This window comes from Ursus americanus, chromosome X (assembly GCF_024610735.1).
Source record: "Ursus americanus isolate L20-20 chromosome X, mUrsAme1.1.p, whole genome shotgun sequence".
Classification (NCBI taxonomy): domain Eukaryota; kingdom Metazoa; phylum Chordata; class Mammalia; order Carnivora; family Ursidae; genus Ursus; species Ursus americanus.
In genome coordinates, this window is record NC_142164.1 from 20,648,928 (window position 1) to 20,663,266 (window position 14,339).

The window sequence follows — 14,339 nt, forward strand, 5'->3', positions numbered from 1 at the left end:
ACTCCACTGATCATTCAGCTGAATACTGCTACCTTGTCATCTTGGTCTTGACCTTAATAGAGTGTTAAATTTTTTTAAATGGTCATAAGCTGTTTAATATATATCCATAAAAAAATCAAAGAGATGCTGATGTTGAAATACAGACCATAAAAATGATGAAAATTCTACAAATTCTCAAGGTGATACTCATCAGACCCATAAGCTGCATTTATCTGATCAAAATTCTTACATGGCATGTAAAGATTTCTCTAGTACATACTTCAAAAACCCTAAAAGAGAAAGTAGAGTTGTGGCTAAATTCAACTGAGTTTTTGTCTATTTGTGACATTTAATCTACACTGTGATAGATCTAGCTCCCTTCTATCCTCAATCCTGTGACCCTTCTCAAGGCAGGCAGTGACACATGAGGCTGGTCTCGCCTCCAACACAGGTGTCACGAAAGAAGGGCAGAACATGCTCTTGGTTTTTAGGTTATTGTTTTATGTCTCAGTCCAGGATGTAAGAGATTTAGGAAGAACTCTTTCTGGGCAAGATGTGTTATGTTACTTACCCCATCCCTCTACCCTAGTAGAGAAGAGCCTCAGAACTGAGAAACAGAAAAGTAGAAAAGGGAACTTAGAAGATGGGATCTTGGGATGCCTGGGTGGCTCAGTCAGTTAAGCATCTGCCTTCAGCTCAGGTCATGATCCCAGGGTCCTGGGATCAAGTACAGTGTTGGGCTCCTTGCTCAGTGGAGAGCCTGCTTCTCCCTCTACACCTTCCCCCTGCTTGTGCTCTCTCTCTCTGACAAACAAATAAATAAAACCTTAAAAAAAAACAGAAGATGGGATCTTGTGGTCATGATGAGGGGAAGCAGCATTGGATAGCAGTAGGGATTGTGCCATTAAAGGCCTGATGGGGAATTGGCCTCCCTAATGAATGACCATAGGGACTGATGAGAGGGTGACTATATATCCCAAGGAAGGCTGGTGCAGAATATATAAAGAGCCCAAGAAGTAGACACTTCCTCCCCAACACTGCTATTTCAGTCTTGAATAAACTCTAGAGTTCCAAATCAACATGAGGGGCATGAAGAAGGGAAGAGATGAATCTAAAATCTGATTGAGTATAACATGAAATCACACACACACACACACACACACACACACACACACACACACAACATTGAATTGACTGAGCTCACGTGGATAAGTTTAGATTGTTTTCTGCTCTCAGGAAGAATGGTGACTTAGAAAGAAATAAGTCCAGATGTAGGCAGTGTAAGCTCCAGAACCTTGTCTGTCTTGCTATGGCTGTGTACCTAGCACCTAGCACCTAGCACCTAGCACAGTAGCTGTTTGATAGGTATCTGTGGAACATACAATTATCCCTTGCAGAAAATGCATGGTTTAGAATTTTCCTAAGGGTGGTAAGCATCAAAACAAGTTGTGAAATACTGTTTTAAATATTTAAATATTTAATTAAATAATTAAAATATTTGACTATTTAATTTCTTGATCACATGCTACTACTTGCATCTTATTAATGGTGTCTTTTCCCCAAATTCCTCTGCAAATATACCTGCTGAAATCCTCTCTATTCTTCAATGCTCACCTCAAATGGTCCTTCCTCTTTGAAGCTTTTCTCCTGTCACCCCTCAGCTGGAAAAGAATGCTCCCTCTTCTGAACAACAGTGTCCCTGTGTACCTCTTATAGAACTTTTTGGAGCTTCTCAAGGTCTATCTTGTATCACATTGTTACAGAACGAATAAGCACACAATGAGCTCTGATCATTCTTATCTTCACTCCCCCACCATCTCTGCAGCACTTTACTTTTTCAAGTAAATGTTTACGAAACATGAGTTGACATTTTCCCATAGTATGCCTATTTTTCCTTCTTTTAATGAACATAAAATATATATGTACATTTTAACAAATGAGTATAAGGTGAGTGCCCATGTAACTTCTATCCAGGTCAAGAAATCAAACACTGTTGGGGGGTCTGGCTGGCTCAGTTGGTAGAGCATGTGACTCTTGATCTTGGGGTGTAGAGATTACTTAAAAATAAAACCTTTAATTAAAAAAGGAAAGCAAACATTGTTAGCAGTTTGGAAGACACCCCCAAAACAGATGCCTTTCCCTCTGACACCCCTTCTTCTTCCACCCAGAATTAAACCAGGGCTGGTATTGAGCCTGCATACTCTGATGAGGTATAAAAGCTTCTGTCTATTTGGATTAGTCAAGGTTTGTGCCACACCAGTTGTTAAAATTTTTGAAGATCATCCCTGTACATAACCATTATCTTGACTTCTGTAATAATCATTTTGTTGTTTTCGTTATAGTTTTGCCACTTGCAGATGCAGCCATAAAAGCCTTTACCTGTTTTTGAACTTTCTATGAATGATATCATACAGTATTCACTCTTTTGTGTCTTTCTCCTTTCACTCAATATTATGTCATATATGTGGCTGTATATAACTGTCATTTTCATTGATGTGTAATATTTCATTGTATGAATACATCACAATTCATTCATTCTCCTGTTGATGGACGTTGGAATGATTTCAAGTATTTGGCTATTATAAATAAAACCTACTATGGACATTGTTGAATATGGCTTTTGGTGCACATATGATTATTTTCTAAGGTATACTATCCTGGTCATATTACTAGGTCAAAGGTGTTGCAGGTTGGGCTCTCCAGAAACAAAAGCTGAGATGGAGTACTGAGTGCAAGATGTTTATTAGGGACTAACACTTGTGGAAGAAAGGTGAAGGAAGTAGGACTGAGCAGAGGAAGAAGATGAACCGTGATACAAGTCTGACAAAGCTTGAGCTGACTTGGCATGGAGCTTTGAAAAAAGTAGTGCCCATCTGCATGTTCTGCATCAGACCTCACTCAGTTACTCTCCTGCCTTACTCATTCACCTTAGGAAGAGCATGACCTTGGGCAAAGCAACTCTCTGCAGGTAAGGTAGACCCTCAAGGAGCTGGCAGCTGAAGGCTATCTGTTGATGCATTCCCCATACCTGTGCAGAATGTCCTTCCTTGAAGGGGAATCTGAGTGGCATATCTCTGTTGCTCTACCACAACCCGTGATAGGGTACGTAAGTGTTCAGTTCTAGGTAATAATACCAAACTGGTTTCCAAAGTGGCTGTGCAATTTACACTGTCACCTGCACTATATGAGTTCCCATTGCTTCTCATCCTCGTCAACTCTTGGCATTGTCAATCTTTAAAACATTTTAGCCATTGTGGTGGATGTGTAGAAGTATCTTATTGTGGCTTCAATTTGCATTTCCCTGATGACTATTGAGGTTAAACACCTTCTCATACATTTACTGCTTTGTTTTTTCTCTCTTTTCCCCTTGTATTTGTTTTGTCTTCCTTAGATAATGAGCCTTTTTCAGGCAGGAATCCGCGAACACAGCCTGATGCCAATATTTGTATGCCCCTCAACCTAATAAGGGTTTTCATATTCTTAAATTGTTCAAAAAATCAAAAAGGAAAAATATTTCATTTTATGAAATTCAAATTTCAGTGTCAATAAATAAAGCTTTATCGGAATCCAGCCATTCTCATGTGCTTACCTATTGTCTTTGGCTGCTGGCATGCTACCACAATAGAGGTTATTGTGACGAGGACCTCAAGGGCCACGAAGTCTGAAATATTTACTATCTGGCCTTTTACAGAAAAAGTTTGCTGATCTCTAGTCTGGGTCATGGTTCTAAGGTGTGGTCCCTGGGCCAGCAGCAACATTATCACCTGGGAACTTGTTAGAAAGGCAAATTCTGGGGCACCTGGGTGGCTCAGCCGGTTAAGCGTCTGCCTTTGGCTCCGGTCATGATCCCAGGTCCTAGGGTCAAGCCCCACTTGGAGCTCCACAAGGAGCCCTGCATGGAGCCCTGCATGAAGCCCCACCAGGAGCTCTGCTTGGGGCTCCCTGTTCAGTGGGGAGCTTGCTTCTCCCTCTCCCTCTGCTGCTTCCCCTGCTCATGCTTTCTCTCGCTGTCAAATAAACAAATAAAATCTTAAAAAAAAAAGGCAAATTCCTAGCCACACCCCAAACCTATTGATTCAGAAACTCTGGGAGTGGGGCAAGCCACCTGAGTTTTAAACAAGCCCTCCAGGTGATGCTGATGTGATAAAGTTTGAGACCATTGGTTTAGGCGCTGGACAAGGACCTAATCTGTTCTCTTTGTGAGCCATCATAGTCCTTCATAGTGGGTAAGCTGTAAAAGAGCCTTCAAAAGTGTTCTATAAATATATTTTTATGCATGTGAAATCTGGCCAAAATAGACACCTAGGTCAAAATTAGAGGAGGAAAAGTGGGAGAAACCACAGAGGGCAACATAAAATCTGAAGGCTATATGTGGAGGGTGGAGGGCACAATGAAGGCTACGGAGCCAGCCCCTGGGCCCCCTTCCTTCCACCTCATTTCAGGCAGCCCTTTAACAAAGATGAATCAGATATGGTCCCTGTCCTCAAAGAGGTCATGTTCTATGTAGGGAAGTGTCCTGGTCCTCTTCTTCCTCATTTACTGCTTCTCTTTAAAACTTACCTTTGAGCGGGGCGCCTGGGTGGCGCAGTCGTTAAGCGTCTGCCTTCGGCTCAGGGCGTGATCCCGGCGTTATGGGATCGAGCCCCACATTGGGCTCCTCCACTGGGAGCCTGCTTCTTCCTCTCCCACTCCCCCTGCTTGTGTTCCCTCTCTCTCTGGCTGTCTATCTCTGTCAAATAAATAAAATCTTAAAAAAAAAAAAACTTACCTTTGAGGAAGTGTAATTGCACCAAATTGCTGACCCTAATAAATGATAATGAACAGAAAAAATTAACTTGGCAAACAACAGTTTTGCTTTATTCTCACTTTAGTTCAGGACTGACTTCCAGACTGACTTTCTCATGTCCCAGCTTTTCCCTTGGCTCAGTCTGATGCTCAATGCATCACGTTGCTTTTGTTCCTCTTGTTAGCTACCATCCATTGAATGCATATTACATGCCAAGACAATGCTAAATGTTTTGCATATACTTTTACATTAAATCCTCATGAAGCCACTCTGAGTTAGGTTTCTTTAAAATTGCTATTTTAATTCCAGTTTGTTCTGAGTTACGTATTATATCCATTTTACAGATGCAAATCTGAGGCTTAGAGAGGTTAAATAATTTGGTAGCATTTGAACTCCAAGTCTTTCTGACTTTAGAGCCCAAGTTGGTAATAATTATGCTATTCTGCCTCTAATAATATTCACCACATGATTTTAGCAAACCCAATTCAGACTATTTAGCACGTGTTACATGTTTTAGGGCACACTTTGGTGTATAGAATGCCAGGGTTGAAGTGTTTAAAAAATTGGCTATATCTTTTTTCAGAGCTAGGATTTATGTGATAATTTTTAGAAGTAGAAAAAACCTTTTACATACAACTTAAAATGATAATGTCAAAAACAGCTCCTTAATCAGGTAACATTATTGTAAATCGCCCAGTAATTTATATCCCTTCTCTTATTTTACAAATCAAATAACTGCATTCTCTTTAGTATGAAACTGTTCTTTCCCTTTCTTGACTCATCCTGTCTACTAGTTCCTACTCCATCTGTTGGGATTATGTCAACCTGTCTAGTTTTGAGCAATGTTTTTTAATTAACCTTTTTGAAAGCTGTTTATTCATTATATAAGTATAAACACCTTCATCAAGGAAAATTAGAAATAATAGAAGGAAAAAATAAGAAAAAAAGTCATCCATAATCCCACCATCTTCCTACAACTACTGTTAACATTTGGAGTAGAACCTTTGAGACCTTTTCCTTTGTGGAAATCTATTTGTGTATACAGTTTTTCTTTCTTTCTTTCTTTCTTTCTTTCTTTCTTTCTTTCTTTCTTTCTTCTCTTTCTTTTTTCAAAAATGGGATCATTCTATTCTGTTGCTTGCCTTTTTTCACCCACCAATATATTAGGGGCCTCTGTGATCACAACAGCAAAGGAACAGGGAGCAAGAAGGTCATAAATTGGCTCTTACGCAATTGGCCTAGAAGTGAAACGTCTATTCTACTCTTATCCTACTGGCAGAATTTGTCATATTGACTTGCCTTGATGAAAACAACTTAGAAAATGAGGGGAGACACATTATTATATAATGTGGAGCTATAAAGTCTGAGAAAGACTACTAATCTAATATGGAGTGATCTCCACTATATGTGGAGAATATGACATAGCCAGCTTTTTGGTGTAAAAATGGGAAATACAACTGAAAAGAATACTGAAGCGGCTGCTTGTTGGGAGCAGGAAAAAGATAAGGCAGTGTTGTAGTAGAGATTCTATGAATATATTTTAATATAATTTTGACTGTTGAGACTCAATACTTTATTTTTTCAAATACTTTATATACATATAATGAAACAAATAAAATGAAAAACTTGAAAAATGGAAAAAATGATCTATTAGTGGCATATTTCCATGCCAACAGATACATATTTCCATCATCATTCATAATGATTGCATAGTATTCCATTTATGAATGTTTTGTACAACATTTTGCAAACACTTCCTCTTGCACATTTATGTTGTTTCAGTTAGGTTTTCCCCGACCCTGCACTGTGTTCTGAGTCCCATTACTCTTCTGAGAATTTACTTTGAGTACAGTCCATGCAAGAATCCCAAGTTATTCTCTAACCTCCCCCTTATAGCCACTTTTCTGTGCAGCGAAAGCAATTATCTGGCTGTGCATACTACCAGAGCCTTAAGAGTGACAGTGTCTCCTCATAAATCCAGAGGGAACACTAGGGAGACAGATGGCAGAAATATTTTTCAGTAATTTTCTCAATATGATTTCTACTGTCAAGGAGGAAGCCCTGTGAAGAACAGAGAACTTAATAAAGGTGAAGTGGAAAGATAAAGTTTGGAGCCAGCCGGTCTGGGATTTGAATCTGGCTTTTGTCACTCACTAGCTGTGAGACCTTCTCAGATGAGTTATGTAGCCTCAGTCTCCATTTTCTGATCTGTAAAATAGGGATCATAACATTTATTTCATAAAGCTACCAGAAGGATTAGCAATATCATATGTCAGGAACCTGGCACAGTGCTTGATGCAATAGTGGGTGCTAAGAAATGGTTGATGCATACTAGCCATTACACAGAACACCATGGAAATAGCACATTTTCAAAAATGCCACTATTATAAATGTCTTCAAGAAGAATGGTGAGAAAGCTTACTGCTATGAACAGAATTGTTACTATAGTTGTAAGCAAGATACTGTGACCAGAATCCTTTGTACCAGCTTCTGAAGAACGTTGATAAGTGGGATCACAATGTAGTTTTAAGTCATACTGTGGTTTCAATGATAAATTCCAGATATAGGATAAGAGAATGAACACCAAGTCTTTGACCTTGCCTTCATAAACTTTATAAAATACTTAATACCATCACTGCACATGCATTCTGGCAGTTACTGAACAAGTTTGGCTATACAAAAATGACTATTGAATAACTTCAGCAATATTCACAATCTGCCAAAATGGATGTATTGTCCAGTAGACTAGGATTGGTCTCGAGGTTCTCAAATATGGCCCCAAGCTCTATAAAAGTTTGCTTTGTTCTCCTACCTTACTGGAGTACACAATTAAAGACCATTTCAAATGAAAAGACAAAATTGGAGGAAATAGTAGCAGATAGAGCAAGGTGTTGAGTAGGTTCAGAAATGAGGTGACTCTTGTTGAACAAAGTCTACAGATCATGAATTTTAGGCAGATTTGCAAATAAGGATAGCACATGCTCTGTAAATAGCAGCTGTTGCCACAAGCCAAAGGGCAATATTTACATGAATCCTGAAGCAAGGTCTATGGACCAAGCATTGACCTTTCCAGCCAAACTCATTACTTGATAGCACTTTCAGCCATGTCATCCTGAAAAAGGAAGGATCACATTATACATACATGGAAAATTGCCAACATACAAATATGTTCTGTCCCCCAAATTAATTTCTAAATTATTTTTTTGGAACTTGGAACACATTTCCACAGACAAGTTATTATAAAGGGATGTGAGTTTCCCAGATGTCCTCACAAAAGTGCATTCAGTCCACAGTGTAACCGAAATACCATAGTTGGCAATGAGAAATACAATGTAACAAAGTATCTTCACAAGCAGGAACACACCAGTACATAACAAGTATTTACTGACCCCCTTTTCCTTCCAAGCCCCAGGCAAGGAAAGGGGAATTCTATCCTCCTATAGCTGCAATTTGGTGGAAAAGAAATTTTCCATTCTGCTTGTCTAGAAGGATCCTTCTCAAGTCAGGTGGATTGCATGCATTGCAGCATCCTTCTCTTTCAGTCCTTCCTGAACTTCCCCACCAAACGACTTTTAATGACTGAGGAGACAGAACGGGTGGTGGGGAAGGAGTAGGACGTCTAACTGGAAGTTTCAAGCTTTTATTTGGAGACAGTTCCAACTCTGTAGCTCATTCCTTAATATGTCTGCACATTTAATAGAAAAAATAGTGTTTCAAGTGATCAATTAAATGACTTAATTCCATCCCACTTTTTGACTAAGGTTGATGCTCCAGAAGTATGAACCATTGTTATACTGAGACTCCCTATACCCATTGCATAGTACACAGGTGTACTTCAGGATGGGAAACAAGGGCAGATGATAAGAACATAATGAAAGTAAAATCAGAGCAAAGCTAGCACCACCAGTCTCAGGGGCATACTCCTTCAGTCACCAGTGTCTTGCTTTTTTCCTCTTACTGTTTTTGGTATGTTTTTCTGTCTTTCGTCCCTAATGACTGAAATTAAAAAACTAAGATGTAAATCTTCCTGTTATTGATCAAAACAGTGAGAAATAGAAACAATATTTAATAATTGACACTGCATACTGCCCCATCCTTAACAAAATGCTTTTATATCCATGATCATGCATATTATTGGTGTTTAATTACTACTTAATAACAGAGGTACAAAAGGAACACACACCAAAAAACTCACAGTAATTCAATCCAATTACTAATATTGGGTACCTACCATGATTTGCCCCAGGTTCTGTGAGGCCCTTGACCTTGTCTCCCTGCAGGAATTTTAAAATACAGTGGTGAAGGCAAAAGAAGGGCCCCTGCACAGTGGCCATCTGAGAAGTATCAGAGTTGCAAATAGAGCAATATACATAAAACCCAAGAGTCACACTTTGCCTTGTAAGAGAACTGTTTGCAGCTGCAATCAGGAGATTCAAGGACTGCTTCTCCTGCAGAATTTACAAAGGTGGCAATAGCACTACCAATCCCCTTTTCGAGACCTGGGAAAGGGCAGTCCCCAGAGGGGTTCTGGGCTTTGCAAATGGTGAGAAAGACCTTTTGCAGTGCAGTTACAAGCAGAGGAAAAGTTCTTTGTGCAAGGAGGGGAGAGCGCCCCGAGGTACAAAGAGCAGATTTAAGGGAAAGAGGATTCCTTATGCACACGTCTGCGAGGGGAGCTCAGGCTGACTGTTGGGGGCGTGTGGGAAAGGAGATTTTTAGGGAGCCGCGGGCTTGTGGGTTCCCGCCTCCACCCCAGTCCGCGCCCCACACTCAGGCAACAGTTGGTCTTGCGGGGCCGGCCCGGGCTCTGGGTGGGGAGGGGGAGTCTCGCGATCGTTGAGGGGGGGTGGAGGAAGGGGGGAGGGTGACGGGGGGAGGCCATGACGTAGGGTGGGTGGACGGAAGTGGGGCAGGGTTGAGGGTTATTTAAAGAAGGGGGGGCTGAGCGAAGGGGTTGGAAGCGGAGTGATTCCCCACCCCTGCTCCATCTAGCTCTTTCCAGTGCAGCCACTGCCGCCGCCCAGGAGCCCTCGTCCCCTTCCTCGTCCCCCTTCTCGTTCCCGCTCCAACGCCATGGAGCCGGACTCCGCTGCAGTGGCAGCCACGGTGGCAGCCGCTAATGCGACCGCCACAATCGTGGTCATAGAGGACGAGCAGCCGGGGCCATCCACCTCTAAGGAGGAGGGAGCGGCCGCCGCGGCCACCGAAGCCACAGTGGCCACGGAGAAGGGCGAGAAGAAGAAGGAGGTAAATAGGAAGGGGGTGTGTGTGTGTATGTGTGTGTGTGTGTGTGTGTGTGTGTGTGTGTGTGTGTGTGGTGAACAAATCCTGAGACGGGCCCCTCCGAGGGGCCCAAGCCCTGACCTTTCGGCGCCGACAGGTACCGGCAGAGATCCTCGGGGATGGGGGCCGAGGGCGCGCTGCGGGTGGGGGGCGGCGGAACAGTCTAGCATTCGCTCCCCTCCCCCTTTCCTCCTTGCCGCCTGGAGGGCGGGGGCGGGGCTGGGCGCGGGCGCGGCGCGGGTGGAGGGTGCCCGTTATCCCGGGACTTGGGGGCTTTGGCGCCCCTCGACAGCCCCCGGCCCCATTCACCTTCCCGGAACTGGGGTAACAGGGTGGGGGATGGGGCTGTGCAGGAAAAAGCCTCCGCCTCTCCCTCTCCTCTCGCTCGCTCCCTCTCCCCCCCTTTCCCGTCGGCCTCTGCCTGGGAAATCTGGGCCCTTCAATCCCACACCCGCGCAAAAGGGGTTCTGCTGGGGCTTATTTTTTTAATTTGAATTTTAAGGTGCTGGTGGTTGGGAGGCGGAGGACGATAGGAGAGACTTGTTTTTTTGAATGGCAATGTCGGCCTTTTAGGTGGCAGCAAAAAAATCATCCCTTGTTCGTTTGGTCCCCGCCTGCTGAAGCGGGGGTGTCACCCCGAGAAAATGAGCTCTCCGAGTCCTACCCGCCCCCCTCTCCGCAATCCAAACCCCAAACTGAGAATTGTGGACGCTGGCTTAGGAAAATTTCCAACGTGTGCACCCTCACCCTCTCCTGCCCCGCCCCCGACGGTATAGTGTTTCACTCCAGGGCCACCCAAATGGTCCCCCAATCCGGCCCCAAGCCTTTCAGGCTTCCGCCTCCCTCTCCTAGTGGGCGCTGCTGGCTCCTGGACACACGCAGGGTTTTTTTTTTTTTAATTTTATTTTTTATTTTTCTTTAACCCAGCGTCGCTAGGATGAGCCGCTGCTAACATACGTAAGGGGACTGCTCAGGCACCTTATTAAATCCAAATCCAGAAAATATGTATTATCTCCGTAAGGCATATCTCATATGGACCAAGACATGCAAATGAAACTGTGAAACACGTTTAAAATTTGAAATAAAAAATAGGGTGGGACACAAGGATTGTTGATGTATAATAAAATCGTAGAATGGATCGTTTATGGGTGGATTTTTTTCCGTTTACGAGTAGACATATCACAATTAAAAAAACGGTAGGTAATTAAAATTATGCTTTAGAGATCTCAAGTGGCTTTGTCTGAATCATTATCTGATACGATACGACCAAATGAAAAGCTTTTGAGGGATATTAACACCTTTTGCCAGGAATTAGAGTAATTTTAAATGCAGCAGTTGTTTAAGTGACGTATTTTACTGTTACAAGGTTGACTAAACAGAAAGATAATTGTTGTGCTAAGTGAAAACCATAGAAAACGTGCACTTTTTAACATCTATGCAGTGCTTGGATCAGTAAGACAATATTGTAAAGATGGGTCAAATAGCCGGAATTAATAGAAAATCAAATATTGGGGAATTCAGAAATGAGTCTAGGTGCCTTTTTCCCTAGACTGGGCAAATGAAAGGGTTAAACTGCCTTTTGTATGGCAGTAAAGATTGCTGAATTTCCAGATTATGTAAATTTTTTGAATTGGGAATCAATAAAAAACCTATGTAACAAACACGTAATTGATACATATCTATTCATGAATTCTGTAACCTCATCAGAAATGGCCCTGATAATACCTCATTTGTCTGCTCAGCATAGGGAAATGAGGTGTTGCATGGCAGGAACTTTCTGAATACCTGAAGTTTATTACTCTAGTCAGTACCTCTTTTTTATTTTTCCTGAAAAATCTAAAGAGTTCCAAAACATCTACTTAAGTTCTTTTGTTTGTATCATTCCTTCAAATAAAGTAATTTGGCACACATCCTCAAAAATCTAAATAGATTGCTCACTCCCTTGACTCCCTAAGTGATGTACTGAAAGTACAGATTAACCTGTTCCTCGCCTTCATTAGTTATTGTGCTCTGGAAGTGATACAAAGGCATTTGAGATGCAGGAGGCTGTTTCCCCTCAATTAAGTAACCACTTCCCAGACATTTCCAGTATGGTGTTGATTTTTTTAAATGATTTTTATCTCTCCTCCTTCAATTGTCAGGCTGTTAGCTATCATTTTTAAACACTTCATCTACTTTCATCAGAAAGAATTTATAATAAAGGACATAGATGTTACAAAAACCATAAAACCACTTAAAATAACTGTAAAAAATACAAAAAAACCCAAAGTACAAGTGATGTATCAGGCAGACGGAAATAATTACACCTGAATAGTAAGAAAAACGGATGTTACTGTGGTGAAACTCATGTTTTAGTCCTGGGCTTCTGCCATCACTTCTTGCTGTTTACATTGTGCCTTCTTCTAGTAGTCTTTCCCATGTCATTTGCTGCTGCTTTTATTCTCTGTAGTATGGCAAGCCAGATTATCAAACTTGCTAGAATTGTATGTCAAATAAAAGAAAGTGGCTCTGAAGAAGAGCATTTTGTGATGCATAAAATAGATGAGATTTAGTAGATTGACTTGTGACATTCAGCTATAGAGAGGAATTTTTGCTTACCTTCTGGTTCTTGAACTTATTTGGTTTAAGTGATAACCTAACACTGGATGTTGGAGTTGGTGTTTTTGGTAATGAAAACATCAAGAAAAAGGTCATGGTCTTTAAGACAGGGCATCTTGATGACTTTGTGTTATATTCTCATGGCACCTAAACTACCAGATGATAAAATCCATAAGAAATTCATTAGAATATCTTAGTCACTTTTTATCTTTTCTTGTGTGAGAAGTGTATTTTTGAAAATACACAAAGGAGAAGGTTTAGAAGGTAGGTATTTTAAAATTTGTTGTGGAAGATAGTGCCAATTAAGTAATTACCCACAGCTTTTAATAGCACTGCTCAAGATTAGGAATTTTAATCAGCATATAATTAAATTTTATGGTATTCTACCACAAGGTAGGCAAGAATATTGCGTGAAATTTTTTCTAATTAAAGCTTTAATTTTTCTATAAGTCAAATCTATGTCCCACATTATTAGATATATACTTGTGTAGATGAGGGGAAGTAATTTTGACTGCTCTGAAAGTTGAAAACTAGACTTCATAGAGCTTTTCAAGTAATAATAAAGGTGTGATATTTTTTTTACCCAGTTTTCCTTTACTTATTGCTTTGAAAATTAAATCGGATTTATAGTATATGTGAAAGTTTGAAAGTGTGGGATTGAGGGAATTTTAGCAGTTTTCTATTCTTGCCCATCTAGGATTACATTCAAAACATCCTACATAGACGATGTATACATATGAGGTGCTTAAATCAAGATGGCTATTATTTGGGTTAAGAATAACTAACTGAAAGGTATCTGATCAGTGATTCAAAGTAGAACCCTAACAAGGGTCAAATTCCATAATCTTCGTTTGGATTTTCTCAAAATAGAAATTTCAGTAAATGCTGGAAGACATACTCATTAACGATCGGAGTCATGTCTTTCTTATGTTTAAGATTACATTCTGTTGTTGATTTAGGACCTAAGTTTTCAGGAACTGGTTGACAAAGCCATGATAAAATGGACATAATTTCTTTAGTTTTCACAAACAGAATTGTATTTTGACTTGTGCAAAGTCGGTGTTAAAACTGAAATACTCTTGGCTCTGGTACTATGGGGTAGATTTGTGTTTTTATTATTTTATTTCTCCATTTCTTACAGGGAAGGAGGTGTATTTTATATACCTGTTTATATTTACAAATACAAGCTTATCTTTACAAAGGATGGCATGCAAGAAATAACCCTCCAGATAATTTCAGTATTTTTAAGAAGCTGATTTATGCCAGTTTTCACTAAATCACAACTTTTTAAATATCAGTGGTTAATAGTTGATAGCCTTGAGAAACTGCTTCTACAAAATGTTTATGTAATATGGTTTAAAATACTTTTCTTTCCAGTTGGAGAAAATTAACATAAATCAAAAGTTTGAAACTGTACTGTTTTATTACTTAAATAGAAATGAACATATTGCATTACATTAAAGTTTAAATGTTCTGATTAGAATATGAAAACAATAAAAAGTGTCTTTTCAGGAACAGAAACCACAGTCTTCTTCTGAAGGTCTGGCTTGTTTCCATTACATAAAGAAGTGTTTCTGAGAATTAATATTTACTTTCCTTGAATTTTTTGGTTTGTGGTTGATAATATTAGCATATTCTAGATTTTAAATCTTCTATACAATGGTTATATGCTTTTTTATGCTTTAAATTAAAA

At 40.3% G+C, this 14,339-nt stretch overlaps 1 protein-coding gene across 10 annotated transcripts in view; it reads left to right on the forward strand.

The window, feature by feature from the left end:
• The first annotated feature begins 9,683 nt into the window (after window positions 1-9,683).
• Window positions 9,684-14,339, forward strand: part of SMARCA1 (SNF2 related chromatin remodeling ATPase 1) — a 734,807-nt gene continuing 730,151 nt past the window's right edge. For 5 of the 10 annotated variants that reach the window (XR_015723364.1, XR_006777961.2, XM_087859788.1 and 2 more), the window contains exon 1: window positions 9,684-10,012. Coding sequence is in view for 8 of the 10 variants with exons in the window: in XM_087859788.1 (XP_087715914.1) it covers window positions 9,839-10,012 (174 nt within the window). In the remaining 2 variants the exon portion in view is untranslated. The remainder of the gene's footprint in view (window positions 10,013-14,339) is intronic. The other 5 variants (XM_045788705.2, XM_045788712.2, XM_045788717.2 and 2 more) reach the window with 1 other exon arrangement.